The sequence below is a fragment of the Ovis canadensis genome, chromosome 1 (genome assembly GCF_042477335.2).
Source record: "Ovis canadensis isolate MfBH-ARS-UI-01 breed Bighorn chromosome 1, ARS-UI_OviCan_v2, whole genome shotgun sequence".
Lineage (NCBI taxonomy): Eukaryota > Metazoa > Chordata > Mammalia > Artiodactyla > Bovidae > Ovis > Ovis canadensis.
In genome coordinates, this window is record NC_091245.1 from 18,643,794 (window position 1) to 18,659,981 (window position 16,188).

At 44.7% G+C, this 16,188-nt stretch overlaps 1 protein-coding gene across 1 annotated transcript; it reads left to right on the forward strand.

Moving 5' to 3' along the window:
- Positions 1–2,908: 2,908 nt before the first annotated feature.
- LOC138439658 (hypoxanthine-guanine phosphoribosyltransferase) lies at positions 2,909–3,931 on the forward strand. Its single transcript, XM_069588769.1, has one exon. The coding sequence runs from the start codon at positions 3,011–3,013 to the stop codon at positions 3,665–3,667; it is 657 nt and encodes a 218-aa protein (XP_069444870.1). The 5' UTR covers positions 2,909–3,010; the 3' UTR covers positions 3,668–3,931.
- The last annotated feature ends 12,257 nt before the right edge of the window (positions 3,932–16,188 follow it).

Below are 16,188 nucleotides of genomic sequence, written 5' to 3' on the forward strand. Positions count from 1 at the left end.
AAAATAGCAGAAGGCAACCTGCTAAACGCCCCCACAGCATGGAGAGCAGAGAGCCGGCTGGATATTAGCACCTACCAGCCTCTCAGCCAGAAGCTTTGGTGCAGGGAACAACCTTTACAACCTTCCGTGGCAGCCCTGGCAGCCGTGTGGTCGGCTCTGTGCTAGCTACCGGGGAGGGTTCCTGCTGCCATACAGCGCTCATTCTGGTAGTGAAGATAGACAATACACAAGTAAGAACACGAATGTGATCATTTCAGATAATGGTTAGTGCTATGAAGAAAGTAAGATAGCTTCGAGTGATGGAGCTGTGGAAGGGGCTCCTATTTTATATTAGATGGTCAGAAAAGGGAGGTTGACTGAAGGGGAGGTGTTTGAGCTGAGATCTGTATAAGAGAGAGACAGCAGTCATGCCTATATCTGGGGGAAGAACATTCCAGAAAAAGGGAACAGCCAGAACGAAGCAAAAGCAGGACTAGCTTGTTCAAGAAACAGATAGAAGGCGGGCTAATGGAGTCCATTAAGTAAGGGGAGATGGGAGAAGCCGTGACGCTGCGCCAGGTCCTTCCCTCTGGGAGATGGGGAGCCGTTGATGATCAGAGTTTGAGGACCCAGGGACTGACTTTCTTCAGCTTCTATGTGAAGAATGGAGGAGAGGAGGCCAAGGCAGAGGTAGGTAGGCCAGTTAGAGAGCCGTGGCTATCACCCAGAAGAAGGGAATGTGGCATTGAGGTAGTTAGATAGAAATGGAGAAGAGTGCTAGATTCTGGATGTATTTTGAGGGTGAAGCCAACACAATTTGCTGATTGGATATGAGAGTTGAGAAAAAGAAAGGGAGCAAGGATAGCTCCAAACCGTTGACCTGAGCAACGGTTGTAGTTGTGGGGACACTCTGGAGGAGACAGATTTGGGAGGGCAATCTGGACCTCAGTTTTCAAGATGTGACTTGTGAGATGCCCATGATTCATCCAAGTAACATACTAAGTAGGCAGTAGATAAACTAGCCTAAAGGCAGCAGAAGGTAGGGGCTAGAAATATAAATTGGGGAACCAGCAAAAAGCAGACTTTTTTAAAAAAGCTGGTCATCTAGGTAAGACCCCTTAGAGATGTGCAGAGTGAAAAGAGGGCTGAGGGCTGAGCCCTGGAGCCCTCAGGGAGCAGAGGTGAAGGAGCAGAGAAGTAGGCAAAGGGACAGGGGAGTGGCCAGCATGGTGGGAGAGAGGTGTCCTGGAGGTCAGAGAAGAAAGTGTTTCAAAGGCAAGAAAGAGCTCGACCAGCTACAGCAAATGCTGAGAATAGGTCCACTGAGATGAATGTGAACTGAAAACTGACATTGAACTTGGCCGTGTGGAGGCACTGGTGACCTTGACAAGCACAGTTTCACTGGTAAGTCAGGGACAAATGCCCAGCTGGATCCATGCCTGGGCATGGGAACAGAGGACGTAGGGACAACTCCTTCAAGGAATTTTCTATAAAAGGAGCAGAGAAATGGGGCAGACAGGAGAGCAGGTGTGGAAGGATTTTTTCAAGACTTTTTTCACGGCTAGGAGCTTTTAGACCATGTGCGTATGCTGGTCAGAATAATCCAGGAGAGGGAGGAAAATGATGATGCAGAAGGAAGAGAGAAGAGACAGTCGGTGGGTGGGGGGACATCCATCTAGAATCAAGGGGTGTGGGACTTGAGTGGCAGGTAAAGGGCTGACCTTGGGCAGGAGCAAAGGAAGGCGGAGTGTCAGGTGAATGATGGGAGTCAGGGGGTTTTCTTCCCATGGCTTCTGCTTTTCCAGAGAAATAAGAAGCAGTGTCCTCAGCTGAGAGTTGGGAAGGGGTGCTGAGGTTTGAGGAGAGAAGACGTGAGTTTATCATCCTGGGGCTTTGGAGAGAGAACTACATGTGGCACGCTTGCCAGGCAGCAGTGAGCAGCATGAATTTCTAGTGAGATCAGTAAGGATGGCTGAGTGTTTTGTTTTCTAGCCCCTCAAAAGTGCAGGTGGAAAGAAGATGGAGCCTGCAACTTAATCAGAGTTGGGAGATACACCAGGCAAGTCTGATAAAGGGGACTGAGCTGTAGACAAGGCCTGAGATGGGGCCAGGTAAAAAGGGAAGTGTGGACAGAGTTGAGGAGGTGGGAGGGACTCTGAAAAAGCGGCAGAATTGATCGATTTTAGCAGTGATTACTGGCTAGAGTAGTAAAGTGAAAAAATGGAAAGTAGCGGGCAGATGATAGCATATGGAAGTGGAGGTTACCGTTCTTGAGACCGACAGCTCCTAGGACATGAACCATGGAGTGGTCCTGAGGTAGGATCTACAGACTGATGGTGGTTTTACTATTGCCTACATATTAACTCCTGAAAAGTGAAAGTGACGTCGCTCAGTCGTGTCCGACTCTTTGCAACCCCATAGACTGTAGCCTACCAGGCTCCTCTGTCCATGGGATTTTCCAGGCAATAGTACTGGAGTGGATTGCCATTTCCTTCTCCAGGGGATCGTCCCAACCCAGGGCTCGAACCCGGGTCTCCCACATTGTAGACAGATGCTTTACCATCTGAGCCACCAGGGAAATCATTAACTCCTGAATCAGAGGTCAAATGATTATGTGCTACAGTTCAATGAGTAAATGGCAGAGGCATGATTGAACCTAGGTCTTTTGCCTCTAGGTCCAACACATTTCCAGATACATCCCAACCACTCCTATGAGTAACCCTTACGATCAAGGTGTTCAATTTCTCATAGTCACTGGGAGTGACAGTCAGCAACCACTGCTTTTCAAGGATTTACTTATATTTTCCAAAGGTGACTCAAAGTGCTGCTGTTAGAAGAACCGGGAACGGATGCTGAGCAGGTGAAAGAACCTGGTGTCCTGGTACCCAGCCCACAACTACTTCCTCCTCCATCTCACCCAGCTCCTCTCTGTGGCAGACCCAGGACTCTTAGCCTGGGGATAGTTGCATCCCCTTTAAGAAACCGATGAAAGTCTAGACTGCTGTCAGCCCACACACCAACGAGCTCCATCATGGCGACCTGCAGCTCCAGCATCGTGATTAATGATGATGAACCAGGTTATGACCTGGATTTATTTTGTATACCTAGTCATTATGCAGAGGATCTGGAAAAGGTGTTTATCCCTCATGGGCTAATTATGGACAGAACCGAACGGCTTGCTCGAGATGTGATGCAGGTGATGGGAGGCCATCACATCGTGGCGCTCTGTGTGCTGAAGGGGGGCTATAAGTTCTTTGCAGACCTACTGGATTACATCAAAGTACTGAACAGAAATAGTGACAGGTCCATTCCTATGACTGTAGATTTTATCAGAATGAAGAGCTACTGTAATGACCAGTCAACAGGCGACATAAAAGTGATTGGTGGGGATGATCTCTCAACTTTGACTGGAAAGAATGTCTTGATTGTTGAAGATATCATTGACACTGGTAAAACAATGCAAGCCTTGCTTTCCCTGGTCAAGCGGCATAATCCAAAGATGGTCAAGGTTGCCAGCTTGCTTGTGAAAAGGACCCCTCGAAGTGTTGGCTATAGGCCGGACTTTGTTGGGTTTGAAATTCCAGACAAGTTTGTTGTGGGATATGCCCTTGACTACAATGAACACTTCAGGGATTTGAATCATGTTTGTGTCATTAGTGAAACTGGAAAAGCAAAATACAAAGCCTAAGATGAGAGTTCAAGTTGAATTTGGAAACAGCTAGTGTCCCATTGATATCACCAGTAAAATTATCAAATGTTCTAGTTCTGTGACCAGCTGCTTAGTAGAGTTTATTATTGCATGTATCGTCTAAGAATTTTATCTATTTCGTATTTTAGAACTATTAGTTACTGCATTCCTGAACTCTTTATTTGCACTAGGAGCCTGTAAACTATCATTTCCCTTTGGGTAACTTGTTGTTTGACTCATGAATAAAAAGTCTCTTAAACTGTACCACTATGGAATGAAAATATTGAAGTTGTATCTGTAAGAAACATTTAAAGAAAAGAATTTATTAGTTTTTGAATTGGTATTTTAACTTCTACATGTTTGGGAAAGAACAGAAGTGATAGAACATTGTTCATTGTACCACTGTGTGTTTAGAAAAGTAAGAAGCAGTCAGTTTCAGACCAGTGACAGCTCTGAGAGGTATCATTATGTCAGATAAACCATACATCCTGAAATTATTTTAGTAGTACTAACTGCATTTTCCCACTTGTTCAGATTCTTTCCAGTGAATCTTTGTCAACAGTTCCTTTTATTTTTTTTCCAAATTTTAAACTTTTTCTTTTGCATTGGAGTATAGCCAGTTAATAACCAATAGTTCCGTTTAAATACAAATCAATAAGTTCCAAAAACCTACCACTTTTTGAATTCTTCAATATAAAAATCCTTAAACTAGAAGCTGTCTCTTTAACAAATAAAAGGATGATGAGGATGATGAAAGCAAGAAAATGCATAGGCACACCCAGTCACAAATATGCTCACAGGCCTGACAGGTAAGAAGTGCTCAATAGAAACTTGTCAAATGACTGAATGGTCAGAATTCGGGGAGCTCACTTGCTCTCTTGGGGTGAAGGGCTGGTATTAACACAGAGTGTGCAGGAACCTCTATTCTATTATAAACAGGTACTGCCTTTGACTAGGCAGAGGACCTCTTCTTCTTCGTAAGCCTCTGGAGGGTGACTGCCCATTTCCTGCTCCCAGTCCCACCCAGCATCCCAGAGGGGGTGGAGGCCCCTCTGTTCACCCTTCCTCCTTCATTCAACCCCCATCTTCCCTGGAGGCTGGCCCCTCCCCATTCCTGCTCAGCCATGGCTGACTTCCTGGACTTGCCCCAGCATTCAGAGCGTCCCTGAAGTGGTCCCAGCAGGGACTGAGCTCTCTGCTCCAGTCATCAGTGAAGTAAGGTCAAAGGATGTGTCCCCAGTGGTGCATCCCAGCAACACTCGGAGATCACAGCTTCTTGGCTTTCCCCACTTCCTCAAGGCGGACCAGCCTGTCTGGGGCCATGGTGTTCTGCAAAGCCCAGAGCAAGAGCTTACTAAACCTCCTCTATCCCAAACACACCACCATGAAACTCCAGTGTAATTGCCTCAGATGGTTGCCACAGCTAACATCCAGGTTCACAGGACAGCTTCTTCCCGAGCCACCAGCTCCACTTTGCCAGGCTGGATTTATAATTAGACATCACAGGTGTCCCGAACACTGAGGCAGGAGTCTGGGGTCCCCTGTGATCAGCTGTCTCTCAAGTAACTGGATTGGGAAGAAGAAAACTCAGCAGACCTGCCAGAGGATGACCATTCCCTCTCCTGAGGGATAACACACCCAGGCAAGTGGCCAGAGGGGACAGGAGAGCTGGACAGAGTGACCCCACAGGCTGCACCTCCCAGCCCCGCCTCTGTGAGCTCCTCGCAATAGGAATAGTCATCTCTTCCACATTCTCGCTTTCTCCTGGGGGCTGGAAAGGAGGAGAGCTGGTCCTATCCGAGCCCCCGGGATTGTTGGGGCATCCCCAAGGAGAAATCCTCTGGTGGTCGACAGCACTCATGCCTGGGGAAAGGCAACGCTTCCCACGATGGCATGAAGCCCACTCCTGCCTACTGTTGCACTCACAGCAGAACAAGGGTCCCTTCCTCAGGGTGGGGGCAAGGATGGAGCACCAACATGTCTTCAGGGGGAAAGGGTTTAAAAGAGCAGGGGATGTCCCTGTGACATGGTGAATGCATGGGCTGTGTTGTCACTGCTCCTTATTCTCAAATAACATTCGAAGTGAGATTGAGCAGCCAGGAAGCTGTCCGAATGCTTCAGCCAGGCTGTGGATCCTGCAGGAAAGTGTGACTGTGGCCAGTGGTGGCAGCTTTCTCCCATGAAATGTGCTCTGTATTCTAAGTAGCCTTGCTGTTGTTTGAGGCCAAGGACAATGAGTCATTTGTGTCCCGAGCCAGTGGTTCTAGGATTTCAGAGTGGAGATGAAGTAAGGACCTGGTGTACCTTAAAGCCAAGATGCCCTGAAAATTCGTGCTTGCCCAGCTCTGCCGGTCACGCTTGCCTTTTAAAGGGCCCCTACTCAATCGTGACACAGCACAGAGAAGACAAATTATTTTTCTGGAGTAAAACCTCTAATGCTTTCTGAGTACATGCGTGTATGAGTGCCAAGTCATTTCAATTGTGTCCAACCCTTTGTGTCCCTATGGACTATAGCCTGCCAGGCTCCTCATTCCATGGGATTCTCCAGGCAAGAATACTGGAGTGGGTTGCCATGCCTTCCTCCAGAGGATCTTCCTGACTGAGGATCGAACCTGCATCTCTTGTGTCTCCTGCGGTGCAGTCAAGTTCTTCACCTCTAGCGCCACCTACGAGGCCCTTCTGAGTACATAAGGGTTGACTTTTAAGATCATTTTTAAGACTTTGGGGATGATGCATGCAGATGGTAGCCACCTCCCTGTAAATGCTGGCAGAGACTTACTTTTACCCTGCTTGCCATCTGGATGGGACCATTTAGCAGACCTGATCCAGAGTTAAGCTCTCTGGTTCTAGATCAAATTGTCTGGGGTCAGAGCTGAGCTCCACCACATGACACTCTTAGGAAGCCTCAGTTTCTTCACCTGTTAAATGGGGGTAATTATAATTAAACCTGATTCAAGAGGTAAGGGAAGAAGGCAATGGCACCCCACTCCAGTACTCTTGCCTGGAAAATCCCATGGAAGGAGGATCCTGGTAGGCTGCAGTCCATGGGGTCACTGAGGGTCGGATACGACTGAGCGACTTCACTTTCACTTTTCACTTTCATGCATTGGAGAAGGAAATGGCAACCCACTCCAGTGTTCTCGTCTGGAGAATCCCAGGGACGGGGGAGCCTGGTGGGCTGCCATCTATGGGGTCGCACAGAGTCAGACACGACTGAAGTGACTTAGCAGCAGCAGCAGCAGCAAGAGGTAAGGAGCTGATGGGGAGGTGTCAGTGTATTTTCCTGGCACTTGTAAATAATACAATAACCATTTGTCACTCTAATGGAGGCTTGTTGCTGTTCTACATAAGACCTCTGCTTGCAGTACTAGATAAATTTTGTTCTAACCAAGGTCAGATATGCTTTAAGAAGGTCTGAGCTTTGAACTATTTGAACCCTGTATGGGGTGTTGATTCCAGCTTCTGTTCTCCCAGGGTTCCTCAGGGCCAAATGGCCTTTGTCAAGCAGTTTGTATAAAAGGGGCTTCATTCAAGCCTGTTGGATTAACTGGGGCTTCCTTTAAATAAGGGCTTGTTTTCAGAAGGTTTCTTTTTCCCAACAAGGAAAAGAAGACAATGGATTCCAAGTAATCTACAGTCCTCAGTACAGCTTGTCACAAACACCTGGCACGTCTTTTCAGCCCAGAGTGCAAACACACACGCTCCCTTACTTGCTAACTTCAGGAACCTAGCCCCAGCCTGTCCTAAAAGCATTTGCTGACAAACTTCCGCTCACTAAAGTTATTTCCTGGAAGAATAGCAAAAACTGGTTTTGAATTAACAGTACGACTTTAGTTGCTGCAGAAGCTAAGTGAAATTACCATTGTTACCAATTATTTACCTAAAAAAAAAAAACTTACAATAATTACTTTTTTTCTTTACTGATTAGCATGAAGAATGATTTACTGGTAAGTCATTTTCAAGCAAAGACAGGACTTAGGAATTGGATTAATGTGTCACTTATTTCAAAAAAAGGAAATTTCATAATGTTGGTTGGGCACCAGTTTACTTGCTGCTTCAAAAAGCAATTGTGATGAATAGAAGAGAGAGTTAAAGCATTTATGGAATAGATAGACACCAGCATTCGGGGTTGCACACAACAAAGAAATATCTGAAATATTTTTCAGAATATTCTAGAAGCCAAGACACAAGGGCATGCTTTAAGAGAACATAGGAATGTGGGGGGGGGGGACGCATATTGGAACTACCCATTTCCTTTCAAATCAATGAGGAAAACAAAGCAGCATTCAGCCTCGCATACTGACTTGACACAGTTTATATATAATAGTTTGACTTTAATCCAAGAAGCAAAGATGGAGTGCTCTGTTTATTTTGAAAAATAATTGCAGGGACACTCAGGTTATCCTCCCTTGTCTGACAGGTTTCCTTGGGAGAAGTCTGTCTCTGTTACTCAGAAAAAAGTACCAATTTAGCACCCTTATTTAGATGACCTTGGTATTTTGACAAGGGTTTCCCTGGTAGCTTAGATGGCAAAGAATCAATTTTGAGAGGCAAACTGAAGAGATTCATTCTCTTCCCTCTGTTGATCCATCCCTAAATTTCTCAAGCAATTGTGTGTGTGTGTGTGTGTGTGTACATCATTTACATAACAGTTTCACCCAGATGGGTCTCAACTCTGCCACCATTTCTGCAAGAAGACAGTGGAACTTGTCTACATAAAACATTAAATCAAATCCATGGGCATTTTCAAAAGAGCCTGTCAAGTGTTTCCACAAATATTTTCCTGCAAGCTGAGATCATGGAAGACCATGGAAGGGGCACAACTCAGTTCACCGTCTGAGCCGCTTGTCAAGGAAGACTGATGCAGCTTGGACAGTCTAGTTTCTCTGTTCCTGTAAATTCGAGGATCGCTTGGATAAAGGTGAACCCAGACCCAGCAGGGTGACCACAGACAATGGGACTTAACTTTCGTAAAACAAAAGAACAATCAAGAAAACGGTGTTTTGGCTGATTTGCAGCTGAGTACTCCCTCCAAAGCGGTACTTAATACCACAACCAGACATTCATGCTCCCGAGTTCTCTCACGGAGGTGTGTATGCTCAGTCGCGTCTGACTCTTGGTGACCCCATGGACTGTAGCCCGCCTGGCTCCTCCGTCCATGGAATTCTCCAGTCAAGAGTACTGGGATGGGTTGCCATTTCTTACTCCAAGAGATCTTCCTGACTCAGGGATTGAACCCAAGTCTCTTTGCATCTCTTGCATTGCCAGGTGAATTCTTTCCCACTGAGCAACCTGGGACGCCCTCTCTCAGGGGTAGTAGGATGTTTTTTGCCTTTTTTTCTTTTTGACTGTGCTGGGGCTTTGCTGCAGTGCAGGGGCGGGCGGAAGTTGGGGGGTGTTTCTCTTGTTGCAGTATTGCTCAGGCTCAGTATTGCCACGCATGGCCTTACCTCCCGCTGGCACGTGGGATCTTAAATCCACAACCAGGAAACAAACCTGCGTCCCCTGCATTGGAAGGCAGATTCTTAACCACTGGGAAATCCCTTGCCTTTAAAAAATAATTGTTTTTATTTTTGGCGGCACTGGGTCTTCCTTGCTTTGTGAGGGCTTTCTCTAGTTGCGGCAAGCGGGGTCCTACGCTTCGTTGCAGCGCACAGGCTTCTCACTGCAGTAGCCTCTCTTGTTGCGGAGTACAGGCTCCAGGCAAACGGGCTTCTGTAGTTGCAGCACATGGGCCCTAGAGGGCTGGCTCCGCAGTTGTGGCCCACGGCCTTAGCTGCTCCGTGGCTTGTGGAATCTTCCTGGACCAGGGACTGAACCCATGTCCCCTGCACTGGCAGGTGGATTCTTATCCACTGGGCCACCAGGGAAGTCTTCACTTGCCTTTTTTAAACCAAGGAAATAAACATGAGGAGCTGAATTACCATTATTTCAAACTTATTTTATTTTATTCTCAAAGAGATAGTATGAGTCAGAGAACAGAAAAAAGATATACAGTGAAAGTTCTCACTTTCAGTGCCCCATTCCTTTCTGCCTTATTCTTCTCACCCCAAGTAATAACATACTTGTACGAATTCCTGTTGTATCTTTTTAGTTTCTTTATACAAATACAAGTGCTAACAATATATATTCTTACTTTCTCCTTTCTTAAGCAAAAGCCAAGGTACTGTTTTGCATCATGTTTCTTTCACTTATTAATGAGAGTGTCTTAAAGAGCTTTTTAAAATCAATATATAGACTTAGAGGTTTTCTCCAATCATTTTTACAGCTGCACAGTATTCCCTTATGTGGTTACATCAAAATTTATGTAATCAGTCCTGTGTTGATTGATACTTGGGTTATTTCCAATCTTCTACCATAAGATACAGCGCTGCAATGAAACATTTTATGCTGTGCAGGTTTATCTACAGGATAAATTCCCAAGAATGGGAGTCAAAGAATAAATGTTTTTGTGAATTTGAAAATATTCCCAAATTGCCTTTCATGGGAGTTAGACTAACATGCACTATATGTGAGCATACCTGTTTCTCCACAATTCCATCAAGAATGTGTGTTGTAAAATTTGTGGATTTTTTTTTTTTTTGCCAAATAATGGGTGAAAATAGTAGTTCAGTTCATTTCAGTCACTCAGTCATGACCAACTCTTTGCAACCCCATGGACTGTGGCACACCAGGCCTCCCTGTCCATCACCAACTCCCAGAGTTTACCCAAACTCATGTCCATTGAGTCGGTGATGCTATCCAACCATCTCATCCTCTGTCGTCCCCTTCTCCTCCTGCCTTCAATCTTTCCCAGCATCAGGGTCTTTTCCAATGAGTCAGCTCTTCGCATCAGGTGGCCAAAGTACTGGAGTTTCAGCTTCAACATCAGTCTTTCCAATGAACACCCAGGACTGATCTTCTTTTTTCTGGTTGGATCTCCTTGCAGTCCAAGGGACTCTCAAGAGTCTTCTCCAACACCACAGTTCAAAAGCATCATGAAGTCCTTATTGCCAAATTCAGACTTAAATTGAAGAAAGTAGGGAAAACCACTAGACCATTCAGGTATGACCTAAATCAAATCCCTATGATTATACAGTGGAAGTGACAAATAGATTTAAAGGATTAGATCTGATAGAGTGCCCGATGAATTATGGACATTGTACAGGAAACAGGGATCAAGACCATCCTCAAGAAAAAGAAAAGCAAAAAAGCAAAATGGCTGTCTGAGGAGGCCTTACAAATGGCTGTGAAAAGAAGAGAAGCAAAAAGCAAAGGAGAAAAGGAAAGATATACCCATCTGAATGCAGAGTTCCAAAGAATAGCAAAGACAGATAAGAAAGCCTTCCTCAGTGATCAGTGCAAAGAAATAGAGGAAAACAATAGAATGGGAAAGACTAGAGATCTCTTCAAGAAAATTAGAGATACTAAGGGAACATTTCATGCAAAGATAAAGGGCTCAATAAAGGACAGAAATGGCAGGGACCTAACAGAAGCAGCAGATATTAAGAAGACATGGCAAGAATACACAGAAGAACTGTACAAAAAAGACCTTTGCGACCAAGATAATCACAATGGTGTCATCACTCATCTAGAGCCAGACATCCTGGAATGTGAAGTCAAGTGGACCTTAGGAAACATCACTACAAACAAAGCTAGTGGAGGTGATGGAATTCCAGTTGAGCTATGTCAAATCCTGAAAGATGATGCTGTGAAAATGCTGCACTCAATATGCCAGCAAATTTGGAAAACTCAGCAGTGGCTACAGGACTGGAAAAGGTCAGTTTTCAGTCCAATCCCAAAGAAAGGCAATACCAAAGAATGCTCAAACTACCACACAATTGTATTCATCTCACACTAACAAAGTAATGCTCAAAATTCTCCAAGCCAGGCTTCAACAATACATGAACCCTGAACTTCCAGATGTTCAAGCTGGATTTAGAAAAGGCAGAGGAACCAGAGATCAAATTGCCAACATCCACTGGATCATGGAAAAAGCAAGAGAGTTCCAGAAAAACATCTGTTTCTGCTTTATTGACTATGCCAAAGCCTTTGACTGTGTGGATCACAATAAACTGTGGAAAATTCTGAAAGAGACGGGAACAGCAGACCACCTGACCTGCCTCTTGAGAAACCTGCATGCAGGTCAGGAAGCAACAGTTAGAACTGGACGTAGAACAACAGACTGGTTCCAAATAGGGGAAGGAGTATGTCAAGGGTGTATATTGTCACCCTGCTTATTTAACTTATATGCAGAGTACATCTTGAGAAACTCTGGGGTGGATGAAGCACAAGCTAGAATCAAGATTGCCAGGAGAAATATCAATAACCTCAGATATGCTGATGACACCACCCTCATGGCAGAAAACAAAGAGGAACTAAAGAGCCTCTTGATGAAAGTGAAAGAGGAGAGTGGAAAAGGTGGCTTAAAGCTCAACATTCAGAAAATGAAGATCATGGCATCCAGTCCCATCACTTCATGCCAAATAGATGGGGAAACAGTGGATGACTTTATTTTGGGGGGCTCCAAAATCACTGCAGATGGTGACTGAAGCCATGAAATTAAAAGATGCTTACTCCTTGGAAGAAAAGTTATGACCAACCTAGATAGCATATTCAAAAGCAGAGACATTATTTTGCCAACAAAGGTCCATCTAGTCAAGGCTATGGTTTTTCCAGTGGTCATGTATGGATATAAGAGTTGGACTGTGAAGAAGGCTGAGCGCCGAAGAATTGATGCTTTTGAACTGTGGTGTTGGAGAAGACTCTTGAGAGTCCTTTGGACTGCAAGGAGATCCAACCAGTCCATTCTGAAGGAGACCAGCCCTGGGATTTCTTTGGAAGGAATGATGCTAAAGCTGAAACTCCAGTACTTTGGCCACCTCATGAGAAGAGTTAACTCATTGGAAAAGACTCTGATGCTGGGAGGGATTGGGGGCAGGAGGAGAAGGGGATGACAGAGGATGAAATGGCTGGATGGCATCACTGACTCGATGGACGTGAGTCTGAGTGAACTCTGGGAGTTGGTGATGGATGAGGAGGCCTGGCGTGCTGCGATTCATGGGGTCACAAAGAGTCGGACACGACTGAGCGACTGAACTGAACTGATAAAGGTTACCCAATCCAAAGTTATAAGAGAATTTACCCATGTTTTCTTTCAGTTATTTTGTGGGCTTGATTTTTTGTTTAAATCTTAGGCCCATTTGGAGTTTATTTTGATATATGATATTAATTATAAATCCAACTTTATTTTTCCAGACAGTTTATCTGTTATTGCAACATCATTTGTTAAAAAGAAACAAGTTTTCCCACTGATTCGAAATTCCACTTCTTAAAATTTATCTATTTTGGCTGCACTGCTCTGCATGGGGGAATCTTAGTTCCCTGACCAGGGATTGAACATGTGCCCCCTGCAGTGGGTACGCAGGGTCCTAAACTCTAGGCCAGCAGAGAATTCCCCGTAACAGCACTTCTTTCTGAAATGCCACTTTTTATGCATACTAATTTCCTATTTGTATTTGGGTCATTTCTGGATTTTCTCTTCTTTTGGTCTATTTGTGTGCTGACAACACATTGTTTTAATTACTGAGACTTATGTATACAACAAAGGTTTGTTTAGTCAAATCTATGATTTTTCCACTAGTCATGTACGGATGTGAGACCATAAAGACCACTGGACTGTGAAGACAGCTGAGCGCCGAAGAACTGATGCTTTTGAACTGTGGTTTTGGAGAAGACCCTTGAGGGTCCTTTGAACTGCAAGGAGATCAAACCAGTCAATCCCAAAGGAAATCAATCCTAAATATTCATTGAAAGGACTGATACTGAAGCTGAAACTCCAATACTTTGGCCACCTGAGGTGAAGAGCCGACTCATTGGAAAAGACCCTGATGCTGGGAAAGATAGAAGGCAGGAGGAGAAGGGGATGACAGAGGGCAAGATGGTTTGATGGCAACACCGACTTGATGGACATGAATTTGAGCAAGCTCCGGGAGTTGGTGAAGGACAGGGAAGCCTGGCGTGCTGCAATCCATGCAGTCGCAAAGAGTCAGACGTGACTGAGCCACTGAACGGACCACACAATATATTATATATAAATAGAAAATATTAGAAAATATTGATGTGAAACAAATCACCCCTAAACTTAGTCATTTAAAACAATTGCTTTATTATATCTCACAGTCTTTAAGTTAAAAATTTGGGTAAGTGTTGACTGGGTGGTTCTGGCTCATTTAGTTATCAGAAAGTAGCCAGAACTGGAAGTGTTGGAAGGGAGGAGCTGGAGCAACTGGGACCTGGTCAGCCATCCTTTTCTCATGCAGCTTCAAGTTTTCTCTTTTATTTAATAAAAAAAAAATTAATATATTTATTTTTAATGGAAGGATAATTGCTTTACAATATTGCATTGGTTTCTGCCATATCTCAACATGAATCAGTTATAGGTATACATGTCCCCTCCCTCTTGAACCTGCCTCCCACATCCCACCCCTTCCCCCTGCTCTAGGTTGTTACAGAGCCCCAGTTGCAGTTCCCTGAGTCAAACAGCAAATTTCCATTGGTTGTCTATTTGACACATGGTATTGTATATGCTCCCATGCTATTCTCTCTATTCATCCCATTATCTCCTTCCTATCCCCGCCCATGTCCACAAGTTTGTTCTCTATGTCTGTCTCCATTGCTGCCCTGCAAATAGGTTTATCAGTGCTGCTGCTGCTGCTGCTACTGCTGCTGCTGCTGCTGCTAAGTCACGTCAGTCGTGTCCGACTCTGTGTGACCCCATAGACAGCAGCCCAACAGGCTCCTCTGTCCCTGGGATTCTCCAGGCAAGAATACTGGAGTGGATTGCCATTTCTTTCTCCAGTGCATGAAAGTGAAAAGTGAAAGTGAAGTCGCTCAGTCATGTCCAACTTTTAGCAACCCCATGGACTATAGCCTACCAGGCTCCTCTGTCTATGGGACTCTCCAGGCAAGAATACTGGTGTGGGTTGCCATTGCCTTCTCCATTATCAGTACTACCTTTCGTTAATATATGATATTTGTTTTTCTCTTTCTGACTTACTTCATTCACTCTGTACAACAGGCTCTAGGTTCATCTACCTCATTAGAACTGACTCAATGCATTCGTATTTATAGCTCAGTAATAGTCCATGTGTATATGTATCACTGCTTCTTTACCCATTCAACCTAGACAGCATATTAAAAAGCAGAGACGTTACTTTGCCAACAAAGGTCCGTCTAGTCAAGGCTATGGTTTTTCCAGTGGTCATGTATGGATGTGAGAGTTGGACTATAAAGAAAGCTGAGCACAGAAAAATTGATGCTTTTGAACTGTGGTGTTGGAGAAGACTCTTGAGAGTCCCTTGGACTGCAGGGAGATCCAACCAGTCCATCCTAAAGGAGATCAGTCCTGGGTGTTCATTGAAAGGACTGATGTTGAAGCTGAAACTCCAATACTTTGGCCACCTGATGCAAAGAGCTGATTCATTGGAATAGACCCTGATGCTGGGAAAGATTGAGGGCAGGAGGAGAAGGGGACGACAGAGGATGAGATGGTTGGATGGCATCACTGACTCAATGGATATGGGTTTGGGTGGACTCCGGGAGTTGGTAATGGACAGGGAGGCCTGGCCTGCTGCGGTTCATGGGGTCGCAAAGAGTCGGACACGACTGAGTGACTGAACTGAACTGAACTTACTCATTCATTCAAATTTTCTGGTTTTTTTTTTCATTGAAGCTTTCTTTATGTGGTCTCTCTGTGAGAGGTAGTTCAAACTTCCTCACAGCATGGTGGCTTCAGAGAAGAGAAGACAGGCTGTTAACATGGCAACTAGAATTATAGTGAAGTGCTTCCAAGAACAAACTAGAAGCTGCCTCATCTTTCTGACCCAGGCAGCATCAGATTCTCTGCAATGCTTTTACTACAAGTGGGTCAATCTCATCCAAGTCCAAAGAGAGGTGAAATGATCCCATCTCTCAGTGGGACAAATGGCAAGGTCACACTGTAAGAAAAACAGATGGAGTGGGAGAAAATACTGTGGTCAATTGAGGAAAATACAATCTACCCCATTTTACTTTCTGATAGGACTGGAATACCCTTCATTAATCTTCCATTTCAGAGTTTTTCTGGCTATTCTTACCAGGCTGTGCCACCATGCCACTTCTGGGATCCTAGTTCTCGACCAGGGATCAAACCCTGGCCCTCTGCAATGGAAGTGTGGGAATCATAACCACTGGACCACCAGGGACGTCCCTAAGGAGCGTTTTTAGAAATCCGATACTTGAGGTGACTACACTGATAATCATGTCTTAACGTTTTGTCATTTTCATAATATACATTTAGTTCTAACTATAAATAAGTTCTCTGAAAATACGCTTTTAAAAATTACATAATAGAGATGAATATCGTGTTTGGTCAGAGACAGGGTGGGTCTAAAATAAAAAGCACGCTCTTGACTCATGTAATAATGGAGAATTGGAGACACCCTTATGAACTGATGCTTCAGTTCAGTTCAGACGCTCAGTCGTGTCTGACTCTTTGCAGC